General features: G+C 45.0%; 1 protein-coding gene and 1 long non-coding RNA gene across 4 annotated transcripts in view; one reads left to right on the top strand and one right to left on the bottom strand.

The window, feature by feature from the left end:
* Positions 1–12694, bottom strand: part of PAWR (pro-apoptotic WT1 regulator) — a 141253-nt gene extending 128559 nt beyond the window's left edge. Inside the window, exons 1-2 of one of the 3 annotated variants that reach the window (XM_073327682.1) lie at positions 12520–12694; positions 10795–11361 (exon numbers count right to left, since the gene is read on the bottom strand). In XM_073327682.1, the coding sequence (XP_073183783.1) occupies positions 10795–11295 (501 nt within the window). In that variant the 5' untranslated portion in view covers positions 11296–11361; positions 12520–12694. Of the gene's footprint in view, positions 1–10794; positions 11362–12345; positions 12435–12515 lie in introns of those variants that run through there. The other 2 variants (XM_073327680.1, XM_073327681.2) reach the window with 2 other exon arrangements.
* LOC140905076 (uncharacterized) overlaps positions 12248–20940 on the top strand; it is a 30182-nt gene continuing 21489 nt past the window's right edge. Inside the window, exon 1 of the long non-coding RNA XR_012156737.2 lies at positions 12248–12567. This is a non-coding gene — a long non-coding RNA (uncharacterized LOC140905076). The remainder of the gene's footprint in view (positions 12568–20940) is intronic.

The raw sequence follows: 20940 nt of genomic DNA, 5'->3' as shown, positions 1-20940 counted from the left end.
TGGGTGTTATCATACACACTGTAACCAGAGTGATCACTTAAGGTGAGCTATTACCAGCGGGGGGAGGAGGGGACGGGGGGGGGGGATGACCTTTTGTAGTGATAATCAAGGTGGGCCATTTCCAGCAGTTGACAAGAAAGTCTGAGGAACAGTTGGGGGTGGGGGATAAACATGGGGAAATAGTTTTACTTTGTGTAATGACCCATACATAATCTGACATAATCTGTTTAGGCAATGTAATGAATTAGAAAGATTATTTTCTCTACAGTAATGGTAGCTCTATCTTCAATTGCCTGTCCACACAGCAGATTCCATTCTGTGACTAATTGCTTGGAGATGGGCATTAGATAATGACCGCAGGACAGTCCTATCAAAATGGGTATCTGATTGGAAGCCTTTAAGGAATAGTAAATAGTTTAGTATTACTAAAACAGGTGTTAAGGTATACAGCTGGTGATGAATTGTTCAAACAGAAAACCTTGTCCATTTAGCTACACAAGTAAGTCTGGTTGAAGGTTTCCTGCTTTGGAGAATAAAAGTTCTGATCTTCAGTTGAACAGCTTTTTTAAGTGGACATCAGCCAGCCAGGATTCCACACGGTTAGATTGGCCCATTGAGCCGTAGGAGAGTGCCAGCCAAAGCCCTTCAGCCATGGGGGCTGCAGCAATAAGTCCAATAGATCCAAGTACCAGAAATGCCTGGCCCATGCTGCAGCTATCCTAATCAGTCCTACGTTCTACCTCAGTGCTCTTGGTATCATGAGAATAGGTAGAAAGGCATACATCAGTCCTGGCATCCAGAGGATGAGAAAGTCATCTGTCAGGGAGCCTTGGCTTGAACGCAGTCTGAAACAATGTCTGATACTTATTTTTGCCATAACATCTAATTCTTGGAAATCCCCATTAGCAAAATCTGTGAAACTAGTTCTTTTATGGACCATTCATGGCTGTCAGAGAATTGCCTACCAAGTTGATCCGTCAGGATGTTCTGAAGACCAGAAAGGTGCAGAGCCACCAGTAGGATCTGGTTCAAAATGCACCCATTCCAAAGTCGTATGGCACTGCCTCCTCCTGACAGAGGGAGTACAATCTTGTGCCCCTTTGCCACTTGACATCATACATAGCTTGGTGCTGTCAGCACTTGTATTATGGATCCCTGAAGTAGAGACAGGAATGCTTTTTACATGCTAGGCAAACAGCTGAGTGCTAGGACTTTTTAGGACCTGAATCTCAAGGTTACCTAGATGAGCCTCCTTCCCCTCTCCCATGCCAATCCCTGAATAGAGGCATCTGTAACCCAAATCTTGGGAAGCAGAGGTGCAGAGAAAGGCTCACTACATGTATGAAGAAGGTTCTTCCAACAGTTCAATGCGGAGAGGACTTCTTATGGGAAACATGACCATCACATCCATGCGGTGTCTGCTAGGTAGATCCACTGATTGCAACCACCACCAAATATGGAGTGTAGGTGAAGTATGGCATGCTGTGTGATAAGGACATGATACCATCTGTCCTGGAAGTCTTAAAAATCTTCTCACTGATGTTCTTGGGTGTCTCTGAAGCTGGTTGAAGAGACTTATTGTTTAGAATCTCTCTCTGATTTGGAGTCTGTCAGCGCTCCTATGAACTCTATGCTCGGAGTCAGAGTTCATGGGGACTTTTGTCTGATGACTTGAAGCCTACAAAGGCAAGGAACTTCAGAAGTACTTGAATCGAGTCGTCATTTGTTTTGATTATCTTCCTGGAATCAGCCAGTCACTGAGGTAAGGATAGACCTGGGTCCCCTGTCTCTTTATATCAGCGGCCACAACTCTGAAGCACTTGTGGAACATCCTTGGTGCTGCAGAAAGACCAAAGGACAGGACCCTGAATTGGTAGTGAGATGTTCCTAACAGGAATTTGAGGTACTCCCTGTGAGCTGCATGGATTGATATATGGAATAGGCATCTTGGAGATCAATAGCTGCACTCTAGTCCTGAGAATCCAATACATTGAAAAGTAGGAACCTGTAACAGCAAATGAAGACGTTGACATACTGAAGATCCAGGATGGTCACTAACCCCCTTTCCGCTTTGGGATAAGAGTAAAGGGAATAAAACCCCTGCCCTTATGCCCCAAGGGCACCTTCTCCACCACTCCCAATTGTAGAAGGGAGTCTACTTCTTATCTGAACAGTCTCTTAGGAGAAGCATTCCTGAAAAGGGACAGGGAAGGGATTGGAACTGGATACGATGCTCTTTGCTTATGATCTCCAACATCCACCAGTCCAAGGTAATGCCAATCTTTCTGAAAATAAAAATAGGTAGTTGCCAAAGAAGGGGTGGGAGTGTTAAGCACATAGAGCCACAGGTCATTCTTCCAGGATCTTGACAAGGTCATCATGTCTGCTGCCTGGTGGAAGCCCCAAACTGTGGGGCAACACAGAAGACAAAGTTGTTTATGATGGAGTCTGTCTCCTCCTCTGAAGTTCTGAGGTCTTCTTGACTCATTGTAATATTGAGCTGGGAAGCACTGTCTGAAGGCAGGCCATTGGCATGACTGTTTCCACCGTGAGGTGGAGATGGAGAGGCCCAAATAGGGCTGTGACTTTGAAGAGTTTAAGGAAGAGGAGAAGGGTCTCATCCATTTAATTGTTTAAAAGTTCATTACCCTTGAATAGGAAGTCTTCATTTCTTACTTGGACCACGCTGTGGATCCCTGAAGATTGAAGCCATGCTGACCTCCTCATGGTTATTGCAGGGGCCATCATGCATGCTGTAGTGTCAGACATGTCTAGCACTGCCTGTAGTGACATGCAGTCAGTCCTCCACCACGAGAGACACGTGTTGCTTCTCTTGAACCACTTTGAAGGGGCTATTCAAAGTTTCTGCCATGCATTTCATCAGGTTCCAAAATACTTTGAATTAATCAACTGAGGCACACATGGGTGAATTCACTACCTCATCTAGGGAGGATGGAGAGATTGCAGCAGTTCTTCCCCTGTTAGCTAATGTTCTTCCTCAGTCACCTCCTTCTGCCTCTCATGTATCAACTGGCTTGCATGAAGCAGCTTAATTTGTCTCTTTGGAAAGGGTGCCCTAGCCCTGTAGACAGTTAATTAAACCAGATTCCTGGAATATGGCTGCCCACCCAAGGGTATGCAAGAAGATCACTCTTGGTAAAGCTAGAAATACTGAAGTGGAGGATACAGAGGGGTACCAAGTAGGATAATCCCTACAAACCCCTGGCCTCTTTCTACTTCCTATCATGGGCTCCTCCCTAGCATCCTTCCCTGGCTCCCAATGCAAAAGCCAGGGAGGGAAAGGTGATCAAGGTGAGTCTCTGCTATGCTCAGCAAGAAGAGGAAAAGGAGGAAAACTCCTCTGAAAGGGGCCACTCTGTCAGTTGTGCCCTGTCTTGGATTAGGAGTTTGGCATCTCTAACCTGGCATACTGACAGCTCAAACTGAAATTACCCTCAGTATCTCAAGAAGAGGTGACTGATACACATAAGTCATACATGTGCTGAAAGACCTAGATGCCAAGATAGTGCTGAGGTAGTAGGTACCATAGAGGTAGCTGATATCAAAGTGGAAGGTACTGGGGCTATGGTCACCTAGGCACTCAGTGCTGAGGATCTGGATACCAAGGCACTCAGTGCCAGGGTCAATACCAAAGGGTCACTACTAAAGGCAATGCAGTCAGCCAGTTAAGAGGGTACCACATATGCCGACATAGAAGTTGGTACCAGGAGTCAAAAGGGCCTTCTCAGATTGATGGCTTTCAGTCAAATGAATCCAAGACAGGTTATCCATCTGATGACCCTTTTATCTCAGACTGCCTGTGCCGGGGACAGCAACCTGTGCCTTGGATCATCTTTGGAACAGTGTTCATTTCTGCCCATCAGACATCCACACTGATGCAATGGCAGACAAACGGGGTCTCAGAGTGGATGTGGCCTGGGAGCTTGTGATGAAATCATGGCTCATCAGGTCACAGAGAGAGACTGCCTCAATGGTTGAGGTTTGGTTGTAGCCTCTCTCTCTCTGTGCCCAAGGGAGCATGTATCAACTTCTCTAGGAAGAACAGCTTCAGGGTTTCATTCACTTCAGTGTGCTCGGAGAAAGAGCAACAGATGGAACATCATACCAGGATTTGGCTTCCAAGACAGAACAATCACTGTTAGTGTCTGTCATTAATAGGTACTGAAACATCACACAGGTCTTAAATCCTGGTGACTTGACTTCTGCCATAATACTAATTGCACTTAATTGAGGGCGTGGGGGGACAGGATGGGAGAGGAAAGAAGGGGTTAGCCTCACCAACACTGATTGAAGGTTTTTAAAAAATACATATGTTTTGCCAGGGGGTATAACAGAAACTACACTATCTAAATAGTATATACAAGCCTAAGGAATACTACACAATACAGAGAAAGTGGACATTGTAGGGGTTCTGTCTCATGTAACAAGGAACTGAGGGACAGTTGGGCCTGCTCTGCCCTTTATGCCTTGAGGCAGGAGGGCACAGACTTGGTCCAAAAGGATACTGCTCTCAGTATGGGGTACATCTATGCCAAGTGTGAAATCCGTGTGGACATTCACTCTAAGACCACTGTTAGCTTACACGGACTATGCTTGGGGCATTTGCTCACTAAATTTGTCTAATGAAAACTAAGTTACTCTCTCTTGTTCCACACAACAAAACATACTGGAATGCTGTGGTAACAGGAATTTTACTTTTAGAGTGTTTATTTCTCTGCCCCATTTAGAACTTTCATTTCTGTAAGTTCTGGAAGTATTAAGCACCACAGATACAGTATGCTCTAAAACTATTAGGTATACATTATTATTTATTGAATACTGTGTTTGGAAATGAGCCAAGAGAAGGTAGATTTCAGAAAGATGGATCCTTGTAGCCATTACACAGAGGTAGACCACCACTTCTGTCAATACCCCTACAAAACAGATTCAGCCCCAGGGTTCTCTCTCCTTTAGCTCTTAATCACTAATAGTTTCTCTAATATTCTTTAGAACGAGGTCAGGAGATTGCCATGTCTAGAATATAGTAGCCACAAGTACAAGATATACAAATCAGAGTTGTTTGCACCCTCTTAAATCATTCATCACCCTGTCAATAAAAAAAGAACACCTCTGAGTTTAGATGACTTCATTTCCTAGTGCAAAAACATAAATGCTGTCAGAGAGCGTATTAAATCAAAACCAACTGTCTAGCTTGCTGTCCTACATCAGCATATATCAGAAATATGCATGCATCTATCATCTGAACAGTAAAATTGAGATTCATTAGACCTTTTAAAATATAATTAATTATAATGTGGAAAAATGTAGTCCATAATATAGCTACTGTTTTTTTGCAGCTTAAGTGAACATTTACAAAGTACTATGTGAAAATAAAACACCTGCTGGCATACCTGAGAAACCATACCAGCTTACACTATATGACATATACTTTGTAGATTTATGGCTAACGCTGCCAGCAAGCAGACAAGTGTCTCAAAATTCCTGGGCAAGAGCTCTACTGTAGAACTAAAAAAGTCTCAGGTCTAAGATTAATGCTTCTACCATTAACAAAAAGGCATAGTAATAGTTCTTCCTGCTAGTAGTTTTCCAAGTCCCGCTTAAAATCCCACTCCTACAGACACTTATGCAAAAAGTGGCCCTATTGAAATCAATGTAATTACGCAAGAACATGCTTAACTTTACTCATAGAAGTGTTTAAGATGGAGCCCTAAAACTTATTTTCTTGTTGCTTACAAGGAATGAGAAACTTGACCATTAAAAAAATAACCTATTGAAATCATAAAGATAGGGCAGTAGGACAGAAACAGGTAACCCTTCTCCTGCCCTATTCCACTACTTATTTGTCATTTTTTTTTTTTGCATTACATTTAAAATAAAAGTATAAGTTCCTGGAGCAGAGACTTTTATTATTATTATTCCTGTCATAGGTATAGAACATTATGATGCACTATATAACTGTTACAATGCAAATTTGCAGCTAGCATATTATTCCCTTCTACTACTACCATCACACACACAAAAAATAAAGATAAACCATATCAGACCCACTAAGGAATTCTCATTTTCACCAATGCCATCCGGCTGGTTGGCAACAGAGGTGGAGGGACAGTAGCATTATGAGTAATTAAGGATTTTTTTGCCACTATGCATATTGAAAAGTTCTCAATACTGATACATTAGGGCATCTCAGTGGCAAACTTAGAGAACATGAGACTCGCAGAGAAAAGGAACACACACAATAAAACCCACTTGAGTCCGAACATACTAGGGATGTAAATATTTTTGAAAAGTACCCATTTAAATTATTAAAATTATATCGGTTAACCGTTTAATCATTAACTTCACAATCTACCCCAGGCTTGGGGGGAGCACCCACCCTACTGTCTCTTCTTGGAAGTGGAGTACAGTGGGCTGGGCACCATGCGCCTTGCTCTGATCCTACCCCTCACTCTCCCGGTTAGTAGGTGCTGCCTAATGCTGCTAGTTTGGTGGATCACTGCCAGGAAATCAGCAGTGCCAGGGCAGACCCACTGCTGCAGCCAGCTGCAAGGAAGGGGGCTGCCGAGCGGGGGGTGTCCTCCCCACCAGGCACGGGCTGCTCCAGTGGTGCCTCGAGTTGGAACTGCAAGCTCAAATGCCCCCACCCCTATCTCCAGAGTTTTTAAATGTGCACATTGGTAAAATAATTGTGACATTGTAATACCTAATCTGTTTTAAACGTTAATTGTAATATATTAAAAGGTAAGACTAGTACTTATCGGTTAGCTGTTTAATCATTTAATATTTTACATCCCTAGAACATACTAGGGTACATTTTAAAAGTGCTGATGGGACTAAAAATGCTTCTGTCCTATCAAAGTTAATATACAGAACAGCTAAGTCACTATGTGTAGCATTAGAAAAATCTGTCTAGCTATCTGAAAGAGGAAGGCATCAACAGGTACCACTATTTCTGTGTTCCTCGTTCTAACATTTTCAACCCAAGTACAGAGGTCCTCATCTGTCCAGCAAACTTAAAGGTTTGTTTTGTTTTGTTTTAAAGTCATGTAAAGGGGAAAGATGTCTTATGTGCACGTTACTTTGAGATGAAAATATGCATTTTAAACTATATGCTGAACATATGAAAGTACGTGTAGCTAATATTCAGAATACTAATTACATAATTAATTTGGTTTATCAAGTACTTATACTAGAATATTTTCTTGAAGTTCAGATACAGAAAAGTCACAAAACACAGAATTCATTAATAACTATAATCAAATCTCAGGGTTTTCAGCTAGTCACATTTCCTCTCCCCATGCACAACTGGCCAAGTGTACTCTCAGGTTTTCTGCCTTCCTCTGAAGCATCTCTGATTGGCCAGAGCAGGAAACATAACACAGGATGGGATGGATCAGTGTTCTGAGGTGGTACAGAGAATCTTCTCTCTTAGATGCCTGGCTGAAGTGTCTTGCTCAGGTCAAACTGACCACCAGATTTGGGGTCCAGGAGACATTTTTCCTTACTGTCAGATTGACCATTATCTGCAGCACGGGGAGTGGATCATTTATGCATCTGACCTAATCAATTCCCTCCCATTGCAGTGGCCTATTCTCTGTCCATGGAATACAATTTAGGGCATGCCTACTGTGCATCTGGGAGCAAGCCTCCCTGACAGGTCCACAGACTCATGCTAGCACTCCAAAAATAGCTCTGCAGATGTTGTTTAATGTTGTGGCTTGGGTTGTCAAGTTCACAGACCCCAGGTTCCAGAGCCTGATCCCCCTGCCCAAGCCACAACATCTACATAGCTATTTTTAGCAAGGTGGCACAAGACATGCTAGCACAAGTTTGTAGACCCAGGTTGGAAGGCTCATTCCCAGAGGCAGTGTCGACATGTCCTAAGTCTTGAGAACTGAAATGCTTGGGTCAAACATCATTAGGCTTAACATAGGGATAGCTGGATGAAATGTAATGGCTTGTGATATGTAGACCAGACAATGATCTGAGGGTTCCTTCTGGCCTTGAACTATAAATTCTTACTGTTACATATACTCCTATTTAAAAATGTTAGTCTTAGACTTTCAAGAAATTGGCCTTATCTCAAAAAGTCAGTTTCATGTAAATATTTGCCTGTCAAGAGGCAATGTTCATCACCAATGAATTCTACCCACAAGCCAGACCAACTTAAAAAAAATGCACTAAGCACCTTAAGCACTCCCTCAGATCTGCAGGTTAAGTAATTTTATTTAGCGACCATCATAAATATAAATGTTATAACAAAAGTTGACAAAAAGAAAATCAGAGTTTCTCGGTCCAAGTGTACCTTATTTGAAAAAGGCAGACACTTAAAGGTGTGAAAGAACCCTTTGTTTATTGTTACTGGCTATGAAGTTATTCAAAGTTTTAAGACAAAACATATACCATGGCAAAAACTTCATTAAGTTATTCCAAGTAATGTTGACACATGGTGAAAGATTTTGCGAAGTTATTCTTAAAGAGACAGAGATAGAAAAAAAACTGGTCGCCCAAGGCAAGCAGATATTTGGGACCAAATGAGAAAAAAGAAGTTGGCAGTCTCTGGAATAGAGAAGAAGCATAGTGGCCCCAACAAATCCATTCCTTTAGTAACATAAGAGGGAAATAAGGGAGCAGATCCATTCAGGCTACTTGTTACTGAATGGAAGGAGAAACCGCCCCCCCCCCCAAAAAAAAAAAGGTAGAGCAGGCCCTAAGCCACTGCTCTTCTAATAAAAAGAAAAGGAGGACTTGTGGCACCTTAGAGACTAACCAATTTATTAGAGCATAAGCTTTCGTGAGCTACAGCTCACTTCCTCAGATGCATATCGTGGAAACTGCAGCAGGCTTTATATATACACAGAGAATATGAAACAATACCTATTCCCACCCCACTGTCCTGCTGGTAATAGCTTATCTAAAGTGATTTCCAGCACAAATCCAGGTTTTCTCACCCTCCACCCCCCCACACACTATTACTCTTCTAATAGTAAGGGATTGGAAGCAAAAAGCAGAGGTCCCAGGTTCAAGAGAAGGGCAGTATGGGTGGGAACAACAATGAGAAGGAAAGATACTAATTGGTTTAATGTGCAGGAGCAGCAATACCTGGACACATGGAACTGATTAAAACTATTTATTTGGGGATGAGTCTTCAGGCATGTAGGTATCAAGGAAGTTTTCAAACTCCTAGTGAGTACTTAGGATCCAGTCCTGCAACCTTTCACTTCAAAGTGAAGACTGTGCAAGTAATGAGGCTAATCACTTGAGTGAAAGTTATGGGACCAAGCCCTAAAACAGAATTTTTATTTAAGACTTCACTTGCTCCTGCTGCTTATTCCTCACCTGACAATGCTTCTGGTATTACAAGTGGTTGCTGTGAAAGTGATTATGTCATCACAAAGAAAGGATTAGTGACTTCAGGTGAGGAAAATAGGATTCTATCTTCTCCAGCTGCATAAGACACAAAAGATTGTTTTTCATGCAGCAGTCCCTAGTTGATGAGGAGAAAGAATGATATACATGTTTTCTAAAATAGTGTTGTTCTTTATCATCAATATAAAATTGAAGAATGCAATTCAGCTTTGTTTTCAGTCTCCTCTAGCCTTTAGCTGTAAAAAGCAAATGATCTGGTTATCATGCTTCTGAATTCCTATAAGAGTATTTTACATGAATGCCAGATTTTCATGCTAGTAGCAAACCACAAAGAACAGTTGTGTTGGCTGATGCATTTTTTTTTGAAGCAGGGAAGAATATTTGTACTTCAAGCCACTGCATTTTTTCCAGTGCAGGAAATTGTTTTAGATTAAGTACATTTACACCTGAATATTTATCCAGAGCTTGATACCATGACTTCTTCTCTTCATTGTTTAGATCAGTAAAGTAACTGACATGTACTTCTTAATTTTACATATTTATGAAGATTAAAAACTTACCTTCAGATTAGAGTAATACATGACAAAAGCAGAAGATAATCATTAAAGATTAACCTTAGACAAAAGATCACCACACCAAGTCTTAAGTGGTGAGATAACCAGACTATAATTAGAAGGGTGTTTCATATTGATGAATACTTTGCAATTCTTCTAAAGCACACACACTATTTCACATCCTAGTTTCAACCAAGACACACTAAAAAGTGCTATACTTGTACTTATTTTAAAAAGTGTTCAAGGATATATTGATGATGCTCTTCCTATCAACGTTCACTAATGCTTCCTCGCTAGGAGCCCAAGCCTGCAACTATGCAAGCATCAGGACTTTGGGCTCAGACCCAGCCCAACACGTTTGGACCCCAGGACTCTGTCTAGTCTGGTTTTTAAACTCACAGTTTAAGGGGGTGGGGAGAAAGAGGGGGGATGACGTTACAACCCTGGTCCAGCACATCACCAAACGATTCCCAAACCAAAACCTTTAGCTTTGCCACTGACAGGCCTATTATTGGTCCCCAGAGGGTTGCAGACAGGACGGAGGATGCTCAGCCCGCGTCAAGCGCGCACCCTGCGATACAGCACAACTCACGGGTGAGGCAGCTTCCCCACACCTCATTCTGAGCAGGAGAGAACAAGCCTCCTTCGCCACAAGAAACTGGACGCAATCCCGCCGCCTGAGCAGCTCCAGGGCTGAGTTGGGATCGGCAGGCAGCGGAGCTCACAGCTGGGCGCTGGCTGCTCAGGTGCAGCATCGCAGCAGCCGCCCTTCGCACACGCAGCGAGCTCACCGAGCCCCTGAACGCACCCCAGGCACCCCCCCTTCCCCGGGCAGGGGCGCGGGGCTCACCTCGGCGGCGGGGATGTTCACCACACCTGTCGATCGCCTCTTCTCCCGCAGCTTCCTCTTCTCGATCTGCCCCTTCCCCTTCCTGGCGCTGGGACCGGAGCTTTTCCCCTTCGCCGCCGCCGCCGCCGCCGCCTTCTCCTCCTCCGGGGAGCCGGGCGCGGCGGAGGGCTTCCCCGCAGGCTCGGCCACTCTGCCCCCGGCTGGGGGCGGGGGCTCCTTGGAGCCGGCTCTGGCGGAGAGGGGGACACCGTTCGTGCCCCCGCTGGGGGGCGGGGCGCCCCGCTCCGGGGGGTGCGGCGGGGCGGCCGGGCCGGCGGGGTGCAGGGTGCTGTTGAGCTCGGCAGCCGAGGGGACGCTCCCGGGGGCTTTGCCGTCAGTGCCGGCCGCCGACCCCGGCACAGGCGGCGCCTGCTTCGCCCGCATCTTCTCCCGCTTGGCTTTCCACTCCTCCAGAAAGTCCGTGGTGCTGCCCCCGCTGCTCCGGTAGCCGCCGGACGCCATGTTCCCAGCGGGGCAGATGGGCGATGCTCCGGGGGGAGGGGCGGCTACGGGCCCAGGCACCACAGCCTGCGGAGAGCACAGGGGCGCGCGTGAGACAGCCCCGCCCCCAGGGGGCCCCGGCCGCCCCAGGCAAGCGCTGCTCAACCCCCCCCAACCACCCCGACCCCAACCCCAAGGGGGGGCCCTCGCTAACCCCCCCCAACCCCAACGGGGGGCCCTCGCTAACCCCCCCCAACCACCCCGACCCCAACCCCAAGGGGGGGGCCCTCGCTAACCCCCCCCCAACCACCCCGACCCCAACCCCAAGGGGGGGGGCCCTCGCTAACCCCCCCCCAACCACCCCGACCCCAACCCCAAGGAGGGGGCCCTCGCTAACCCCCCCCCCAACCACCCCGACCCCAACGGGGGGGCCCTCGCTAACCCCCCCCCAACCACCCCGACCCCAACGGGGGGGCCCTCGCTAACCCCCCCCCAACCCCAACGGGGGGCCCTCGCTAACCCCCCCAACCACCCCGACCCCAACCCCAAGGGGGGGGGCCCTCGCTAACCCCCCCCCCAACCCCAAGGGGGGGGCCCTCGCTAACCCCCCCCAACCACCCCGACCCCAACCCCAAGGGGGGGGCCCTCGCTAACCCCCCCCAACCACCCCGACCCCAACCCCAAGGGGGGGCCCTCGCTAACCCCCCCCAACCACCCCGACCCCAACGGGGGGGCCCTCGCTAACCCCCCCCACCTCCAGGAGGCCCGTATCAAACCCACCTCGCAACAATTCCACCCCCCTTCCCCAGGATAGCCCCATTCGGCTCCCCCCTCCCCCGGAAAATCACTGCTTAACCACCCCCCACACACACAAAAACCCCAGCCCCCCCCATGAGGGCGCCTCTCCTCCCCGCCAACAATCCCCATCCTACCCCCCAGGGAACGCGCCCCCCCCCACACCAGGTCACCACGCTCCAGCTGCTCCCGCGCCCCCTCCCCTGGCGGGGCCGGAGCAGCGAGCGCCCCCCAGCGGGCCCCGGGGGACGGGGGAGTGAGGAAGGGAGTAACAACCGGGCTAGTCCCAGGCCCTCCGGCTGCGGCTCTGCGCTACCCGCTGCAGGGGGCCACCCTGCCCGGGGAGGCTCCGCCGCGCAGCCCCGTCCCCGCACCACCCCGCCTGCCGCAGCGCCCAGCGCGACTCCCCCACAGCCGCTGCCCCGCTCCCGGACGGGGCTGCTCACCTACCTCGCCGCTGCGGGGAAAGGGGCCGCGGCGCTCCGGTCCCGGCTCCAGGTGAGTCGCGGGTGGCTGCTCGCACTGCCCCACTCCCGGAAGGAGCTGAGCGGCTCCGAGGTTTCCCAAGCGCCCCGGGCCGGGCGGCGGCGAGCCGAGCCGAAGCGCGGGCGGAAGCGGCCGAGAGGGCTTTAACAATGGGGTGCGGGGGAGGAGGGGCGGGGGGGACCCGCCCTACCAGCGCCCTACCAGTGCCCGGGAGCGCGGCGTCCTGCCCGCAGCGCCCGCCCCCGGGCGACGCGAGCCCCGCGGGGACACCTGCCCGGACGTGGCGAGCCCAGTGAGGCGTCGGGCTCGGGGACCCGGATTCTCTGCGGGGCTCGGGAAGGGTCCTTGGGGGGCAGCTCGAGTCCGTAAGCGCCGAGCGGTGCGAACCCGCCGGTCCGGCCGCTGCGCTGCCTCCCTGCGTGGGGAGAGCCTGCTCCCGCGAGCAGCTCTGCCTTGCCGAAAGCCGGTCCGCTGCTGAGATGGACAGTTCTCACCTAGCCAGAGACTGCCTGTGTTTCCAGAAACAGCCGAGTGCCACCCACTCGGGGGTTTGCTTAACCATTCCCACACCTCAGAGGTTATTCCCAAAGCTGCCCCCAGCTCTTCCGTCTGCAAAGCCGGCTGGAAACGGTAGATTGTAAGGTGTCTGGCACAATACCAGTGTGTGTGTACAGCACCTTGCACAATGTGATCTTGGTCTTCCACGTGTTACCACAATATACATAAATGGTAATGATAATGGGTCTGTGGGGAGGTATCTGGCCCTAGTCTGACCAGAAATACCATGAGAACATCCTTTCCTGCCTTGTGCTTGTGGTTAGAGCCGGAAAAGGAGATATATAAACTTATCTGAACACTTCACAACCTCATAAGTTTGAATCCAAAGATCTGAGAAAGGGTGTTCTTATTCAACAGAGCCATTGTCGGATCCTACCTACAATACATGTAAGAAACAATTGGTTTAATAGTATGTGTCACTGTTATTTTATTCCTCCTATTAAAATCTTTTCTTGTTTAACAGCCTTGTATATACAGTAGGCTGAGTGATGCTTTGTAGCCTCTCTAGCTGATCACAACTCATATGAGTTACTCTGTATGCCATACTAACTTCCTTTTGCTGAGATTTGTTATTTACATTAATTCCCTAAGAATTCATTTGCTTCTGACAATGAAAGATGGCTATAGTCAAGACAAGGCATTCTCTCTCTCTGACAAACATTGAGGCATCTTCCCATTCTAAATAATATTGGGGCTAACCTGTCCTTGAGACTGTAGCTGTGTAGGTCTCACTATCAAGTACAACCAATGGTTTGGTTAAAGTGTACAGTATTCAAGGACACCCTAAATTTCTGGTTTCAGAGTAGCAGCTGTGTTAGTTTGCATTTGCAAAAGAAAAGGAGTACTTGTGGCACCTTAGAGACTAACCAATTTATTTGAGCATAAGCTTTCGTGAGCTACAGCTCACTTAGTAGATCAACTGGCAGAAGTTTGCATAGGAAGCATGATCAACCAAGGTTTAGTTCCCAGAATATCATGATAGATACCCTGAAATGTAACTGAATTTTCAGACATTAGTGGTTTTAATGTTGTGGAACTTCGTGATCCACTTAATCCTGGTTCACAAGGGGTATATTTACTAAATTGAATGATTTGTTTATTTCAGTAGATTCAGGCATCTTGGGACAGTAGGCGGGAGATATGGTAGCATGATATAGAAGTTTGTATCACAAACAAAGGAAATCTAGATACCTGGGACTGTGGACTTTGGAGCATATCTCTTTCCTATCTCATTCAGGTTCCATTGCAAATTGGCCATCTGGTTAATAAAACTCTTAATGGATTTTAAAATGTAAACTCTTGGGGGGATGGGGGAAGTTCATTGTGTCTTTAGCACAATGGTGCCCTAGACCCTGACTGGGGCCTCCAGGCATTCCTACAATATAAATAATACTTAGTCCGTGGTTCTACTTTGACCTCATGTACCCCTCCTTCCTGGTCTCCTCTCCAATGTTAGCACTCTGTCACCTGGCCAACATTCAATGCCTCTCTGGTGATCATTTAATTCACTTCTAATTTTCACTCTCTGTGACAGTATTTTTGAGGGGCACCTGTGAGGAAAAAAGTTCACACTTGAGACTTGTCAGTCGAGAATGATTCCTCTTGTATTTTTCAAGGCAAGGAAATAGTCCATCATACAATTTAATCCTTTGGGATATTTTGGAAAACTTTCAATAAGAAGGATAGTAACTTCAGAAAAGTTAATTCTGCACTAGTACTAACATTATTTACCACAGTATTCAATCAATAATATGTACATACTACAGCTGGCTGCCATTTTTCTAATTTCCATTTATCAATGACATTTTTGTTAAAAAATAATAATTTTGTCTAAACCCTCTCAAAAAAAAGTTGATGGAAGTTCTCAGATTTGGTTGTGGTTTTTTTTTTTGTTTGGTTTGGTTATTCCACAGGCCATAGAGCTGTCAATTTTTAAAATGATTGAAATGTAAAAACAGTAAAATTAAATATCCTTCAGATGAGTTCTGAATTTATGTGGCAGATATTTCTTCCACTCTGTAGCACTCACTCTCCCTGACAGTATGCAAAAGGGCATTCTCTTCAGAGAGATGCATCCAACACAATACCAATTCTTCTCCACTGCACATACTCCCCAGAGTTGTTAAAAACGGACCCGATGTGGAGAAAGTGTAATATATCGTGTACATGAGTTTGTACCCCTTCTGATGTAGCTGCATCAGTCACTGTTAGATGTTTTTGCTTCTCAAAAAATGTTGTTTTTTAATGCCAAAAAAGGCTCTATGACCCTCACAGTCTGTTATTTATTAACAGAAGTTATGTTGTGGTGAGGTTGGTTTAAGTGCCCAATTCAAAAATGCTGACTGTCAGATGTTTGCATCTTAATAAGGGTGGCTGTGCTGGTAAGCTTTCAGGGATAAAGTCCCAAATAGTTTTAGTATCACACTGCATGTTTTCCTCAGCCGCAATTGGGAGAAACTTACTAAGTTGGAAAACATTTTCAGAACAGCCTTTTTCCTTCTAAAAATCTTAAGCACATGATATTTTCAAGGCCTAGAAATGCACTTTTATTTTTATAAGTTAAGTATTAAACAGCATGCAGACAGAAGATCATAAGCCTAAAATAGTGAATTTTACATAGCTTTTATTATGGAGTGAGAGTCTCTTCTCCTTAGGTAAGGTTGCAACTAGGATTTGGAAGGCTAATTTTGACCTCCTTTGTAAATGAAAAAACAATAAAACCTCATGTTTCAAATGTATATGGTTAAACCTGTGCATTCTTAAAAACGTGGGGAAATTCAGTATGTATTTTGTGAGACTAAGCACCTTAAAATTGGTTCCTTTTTAAAAGGTTGCAAATTGTCTAATGTTTCTGTCTCCTTCTAGCAGTGCAACCAAATTACTCAACCCCCCAAAATTCCACGCACACATAGATTTTAACATAGACTTATGGAAAGAGGCAGTTGACAAGGGCAGGATAGTAAAATGTTAAAGAAATGTACATTATTGTCCTAATAAAGCAAGGCCCTGAACTCAACTTCATGGCATTTCTCGGTTTGTCTGCTACACACAACTTCCCAAACCCAGTGAAAATCCTTTCCCCACTGAAATTTACCCCTCCCCCACCTCACCACCCTTAGAAAAATCTCCCCCTTCTGGTGAACTCCACCATCACCACCCTCTCTCACCCCTCCCCCCACCCCTTGGCCCCACACACCACTCCTCCACTTTAGTTCCATCCCACCCACTTTACCTAACCCCCCTATGAAATACCCACTCTCCCTAGGGCCATCTCCCTGCCACTCCTCCCAGCATCCCCTACCTCCCCCAATGAAATTACCCTACTATCTTCCTCCCCTGCTGCCTCCTCTCCCTTGAAAATCCTCCTACGAAAATTCCTGGTGTTCGTCCCCTGGTACAGCCAGTACAGCTTGTTGCCTCACCACCCCAAGTAAGAATTATCAGTGAAATCACTTCCAGTGCCTCAAACCGATCCCATTAAATCTACCTTCCTACTTCCCCTTTTGAATACTCTTCAAATCCATTAATTCAAACCACCATCACTTACATGTCCACTGTCTCAGCACTCCCCTATTGCCAGTAAATCACCCTCACTGTCTCATCTCAAGCCATATCTGGTGACAACCTTGCCTCAGACCACCACCCCTTGATGAAATCTCACCAACCTACCTAGTGAAATACTCCCTCCTTCAGTCCTTGTCCATGAAATCCCAAACAACTGCCTCAGTTCCTCTTTCCCATCCTTTCCCTTGCTACTATCCCCACCCTCTGTAAAATACCCCCACACTGCACCTCATCCCCTCACAAAATCCCGGTATTGCCTCACCCATTCATGCTGCTGCCTCCACACCTCAGCTCAAATCCTCCCCCTACCCTCACACTGCTACCCTGTTGCCTCTTCTCTTTCTCAGGCTCCTCTTGCTGATTTTCACCCACTCCCATTCCTCATGGTGGTACTTACCTTCCCCTGTACTTCAAACCCCTCACCCAGCTATTACACAAGACCTTAACCTTGTGGGACATGTTTCCCAGATGCTCATTCATACCCCTCTCTTCTGTCTCTCTGTTCTTTTACTCAGAGATACCTTTCTGATGGCTGCAACATAAGTCAGAAGAATTTCAGAACTTGAGGCCTTATCCATAGAACTTGAATATTGCCCCTTGCACACTGACATCAGTTGGGACTCTGCCAAGGTGCAGGGGTTTATTGTGTAGTTTCGGGGCCTTGAAAAGTAACTGTGGATCATTCTTTCTGATTGCCCTCTGGCCACGCATTCTGTCTCACCAGCAGGCTTCCTACTTTTCAGATACTCAAAGAGTTTCATATTTGTCTTTAACTTGTAGCTGTTTGTTCTTCAAATTCCCTCTTAATCTCCATTTTACAGTTTATCTATCAAAGTGTAAATTCTGTTCTGTTATCACTTGAGCTAGGTTACTTTTTTTAAAAGATTATTTTAGTGTGAAAAATCTCATATTCCCTGCTATTTAACATAGTATTTTTCTCACTCTTTCTTCTTAGCTATGCTTACCACCTGTGATTCTGATAAGACATGCTGAGGCTGCCCACATGTTGTGAGTCCCAACTGATGTCCCAATTGCCACAGCCTGTGCTTTCAGGAACATGTATGTCCATGTCTTCATCAAAATCCTCCTCATGTTGGCATCTCTTAGCCTGGTTCTGCATATAGTCCAAGATAATGCACGAGGTGTTTACAATGCTCACAACAGCAGCAGTGATGTGAGTTGAGCGGGCTCCATGCTTGCCATGGTATGGCGTCTGCACAGGTAACTCAGGAAAAAAGGCGCGAAACAATTGTCTGCCGTTGCTTTCACAGAGGGAGGGAGGGCGAGCCTGATGACATGTACCCCGAACCACCCACAACAATGTTTTTTGCCCCATTAGGCAATGTCGATGGGACTACTTGTGTCATAAGTAAAACTTACTGGTTTAATAGACCCAATATATGACACAAAACAACATTCCAACTCCTGCCATCTTATGTCTCCAAACAAGAAAGTATGTAAAACTCTCTAGATCTGAATATTCAGAAACCAAAACCAACACTTACTGGCTCTCTGTCAATTTGTGTCTTGTGTGTGCTAGTTAACAGAAACTCAGATACCTTTAGGGCTCTTTTACATCAACAGCTCTATAAATCTTTCCATTTATTTTGATACTCCCAAGGACCAATATAGAACCACTAAAATAGCTTAGGCCCTGATCCTGCTACACTTTGGCAGAGCCCGAGTGACTTCACTAGTGCTCTCTGCAGGCAAATGGTAGCTCTGCATGCACATTGCAGTCCTCCAGGCCATGCAGTATGGAACATTATGGAATGCATTGCCAAATGTGTGACAATAACAGTGCCTTGTCCCAAAACAATCAGAGTTATGGTTTACAGGTCTCCTCAAAAAGACGGTGCAGATTAACATGCTTGGCCTTGGGAGGTGCTGCATGCATGGTTTTAAAATGTTTTATGTGAGCCTGCAGTTGATTTGGATATTTTATTTTTCTTTTTTTTCTGAGGAACAATATTTCAAGCATCTACACGCATTAATAGAGTGAACAATAAAGGAACAGCCCTGTAAAGAGAGATGATAAAATATCTTAGGAATTTAGTAATTAGCTGACAGTGTCCAAACCAAACACAAAAGAAATCACAGTCCTTGCCCCCATAAGCAATCAACAAAAGGCCATGATATTTCTGTGGGGAGTTTATGGGAGAGGCAGGTGTTCACTTGCATTGAGCTGATAGCAGACTCAGGACCTAAGAAGTCAAACAACGTTCAAGGGAAGAGAGGTTTAAAAATATATACAGTAAAACATAATTTCACAAAAATAATAAATGTCTGAAGTTAAAATTGTTAGCATTTTTCATTATACATCATATTTTGAAAGATGTGTAATTTTACTGTAAAAATTTGCTTACAGAGTGAAAATTTAGTCGTAAACTGTTTTGGGAGAAACTGGAGCAAAATCTATATGACTATAATTATAATTAAAGAAACAAATATGGAGGATATTTAAAACATTTAGGTGCCTTAAATATTACTTATTTGTGATCTGTTTTTCATAAGATACTATAATTACATAAAGAAAAGGAGTACTTGTGGCACCTTAGAGACTAACCAATTTATTTGAGCATGAGCTTTCGTGAGCTACAGCTCACTTCATCAGATGTTTACATCTGATGAAGTGAGCTGTAGCTCACGAAAGCTCATGCTCAAATAAATTGGTTAGTCTCTAAGGTGCCACAAGTACTCCTTTTCTTTTTGCGAATACAGACTAACACGGCTGTTCCTCTGAAACCTATAATTACATACCTGTTTTGAGAGAAAAATCAAAGCCTACCAAATTAGTTTATTTAAACATGGATCAATTTTGCTGTGAATGGGTGTTAAAAAGAGCAAGGAATTCTAGCACAGAAAGTTACTTGAAAAGAATGTAAATTTCAGAGCTGCAAACCTGAGAAAATTCACAATTAGTGTTCAGATGTACCATTTGTTCTACAGCTATGTATAGGCATAACAGGAAATTATCTTAATTACTTCCCTATTGTTCCTCCTGTGATCTATTTCACCAGAAACTGTAGATATATTTGCTTTTACTCTTTTGACACTAACTTGAAGCCAAATTTTGGCAGACCTTTAAAAATTCTATGAAAACCTCATTAAAGACATAAATCCTGCACTTCCCTCCCCACACACACAGTAGGCCCTTACTTATAGAGCTGGTCAAAAAACTAAAACCTGTTTTCAAGTAAAATTTAAAAAAGTAAAACTGATCTTTTTGTGGGGTTTTTTTTGTTTTTGTTTTTTTGTTTTTTGGTATTTTCCCCCCAAATTTATTGACATTACCAAAAATGTTAATGAATGTTTTGTTTAAATGACAGTAACTATTTTGATAGTCGTTTTGATAAAGTTTTTGAAAAAGGGGCATGAATTCTTCTTGCAAAACATAAATAACATCAACAATTAACCAAAAAATAATTTTTGAAACAAGGCTTTTTTTTTTTATTTAAAAACCTTTCGTTAAAGCGCTTCAAGCAGTTTTACTTATGACACAAGTAGTCCCATCGACATGAGCAAAGGTGGCAAAATTAGGTGTTTTGTTTTCCTGTGCAATACTTCCTTGACTATCATTGTTGATTGATTACCTAAGCGTTTAATATAAATAGAAATTCTCTCTTTTATAACCAGCCTCTTCCTGCTTAATGTATTCAGTGATGCCACAATTCAGAATTTGTGACATCATAGGTAGCTCTCTTCATGAAAACACTGGATTGTAAACATCAGTTGATTACTTTTAGACATCAAAGACATTGTAAATGAAAATGAGGAATGTTCTTCCAAAGGATCTGGTGGAAGTTCCATCATGAGTCATTTAAATCAGACTAGACAAAGTACTAGAAAATATAGGGAAAGAAACAAAACTGCATAGGCAGTGGAATGGACTGGATGACATACTAAGGTATGTCTACAATACAAAATTAGGTCAAATTTATAGAAGTTGATTTTTAGGAATCGATTGCATATGTCCCCACTAAGCGCATTAAGTCAGCGGAGTGTGTCCTCACTACCGTGGCTAGCATAGACTTATAGAGCGGTGCACTGTAGGTAGCTATCCCACAGTTCCCACGTCTCCGCGGCCCATTGGAATTCTGGGTTAAGCGCCCAATGCCTGATGGGGCAAAAAACGTTGTGGGTGGTTCTGGGTACATATCATCAGGCCCTCCCTCCCTCCCTCTGTGAAAGCAACGGCAGACAATTGTTTCGCGCCTTTTTTCCTGAGTTACCTGTGCAGACGCCATACCATGGCAAGCATGG

This window comes from Lepidochelys kempii, chromosome 1 (assembly GCF_965140285.1).
Source record: "Lepidochelys kempii isolate rLepKem1 chromosome 1, rLepKem1.hap1, whole genome shotgun sequence".
NCBI classification, from domain to species: Eukaryota; Metazoa; Chordata; order Testudines; family Cheloniidae; genus Lepidochelys; species Lepidochelys kempii.
Note: the sequence above shows the minus strand (reverse complement) of the source record. Positions and strands in the feature narration are given on the sequence as shown.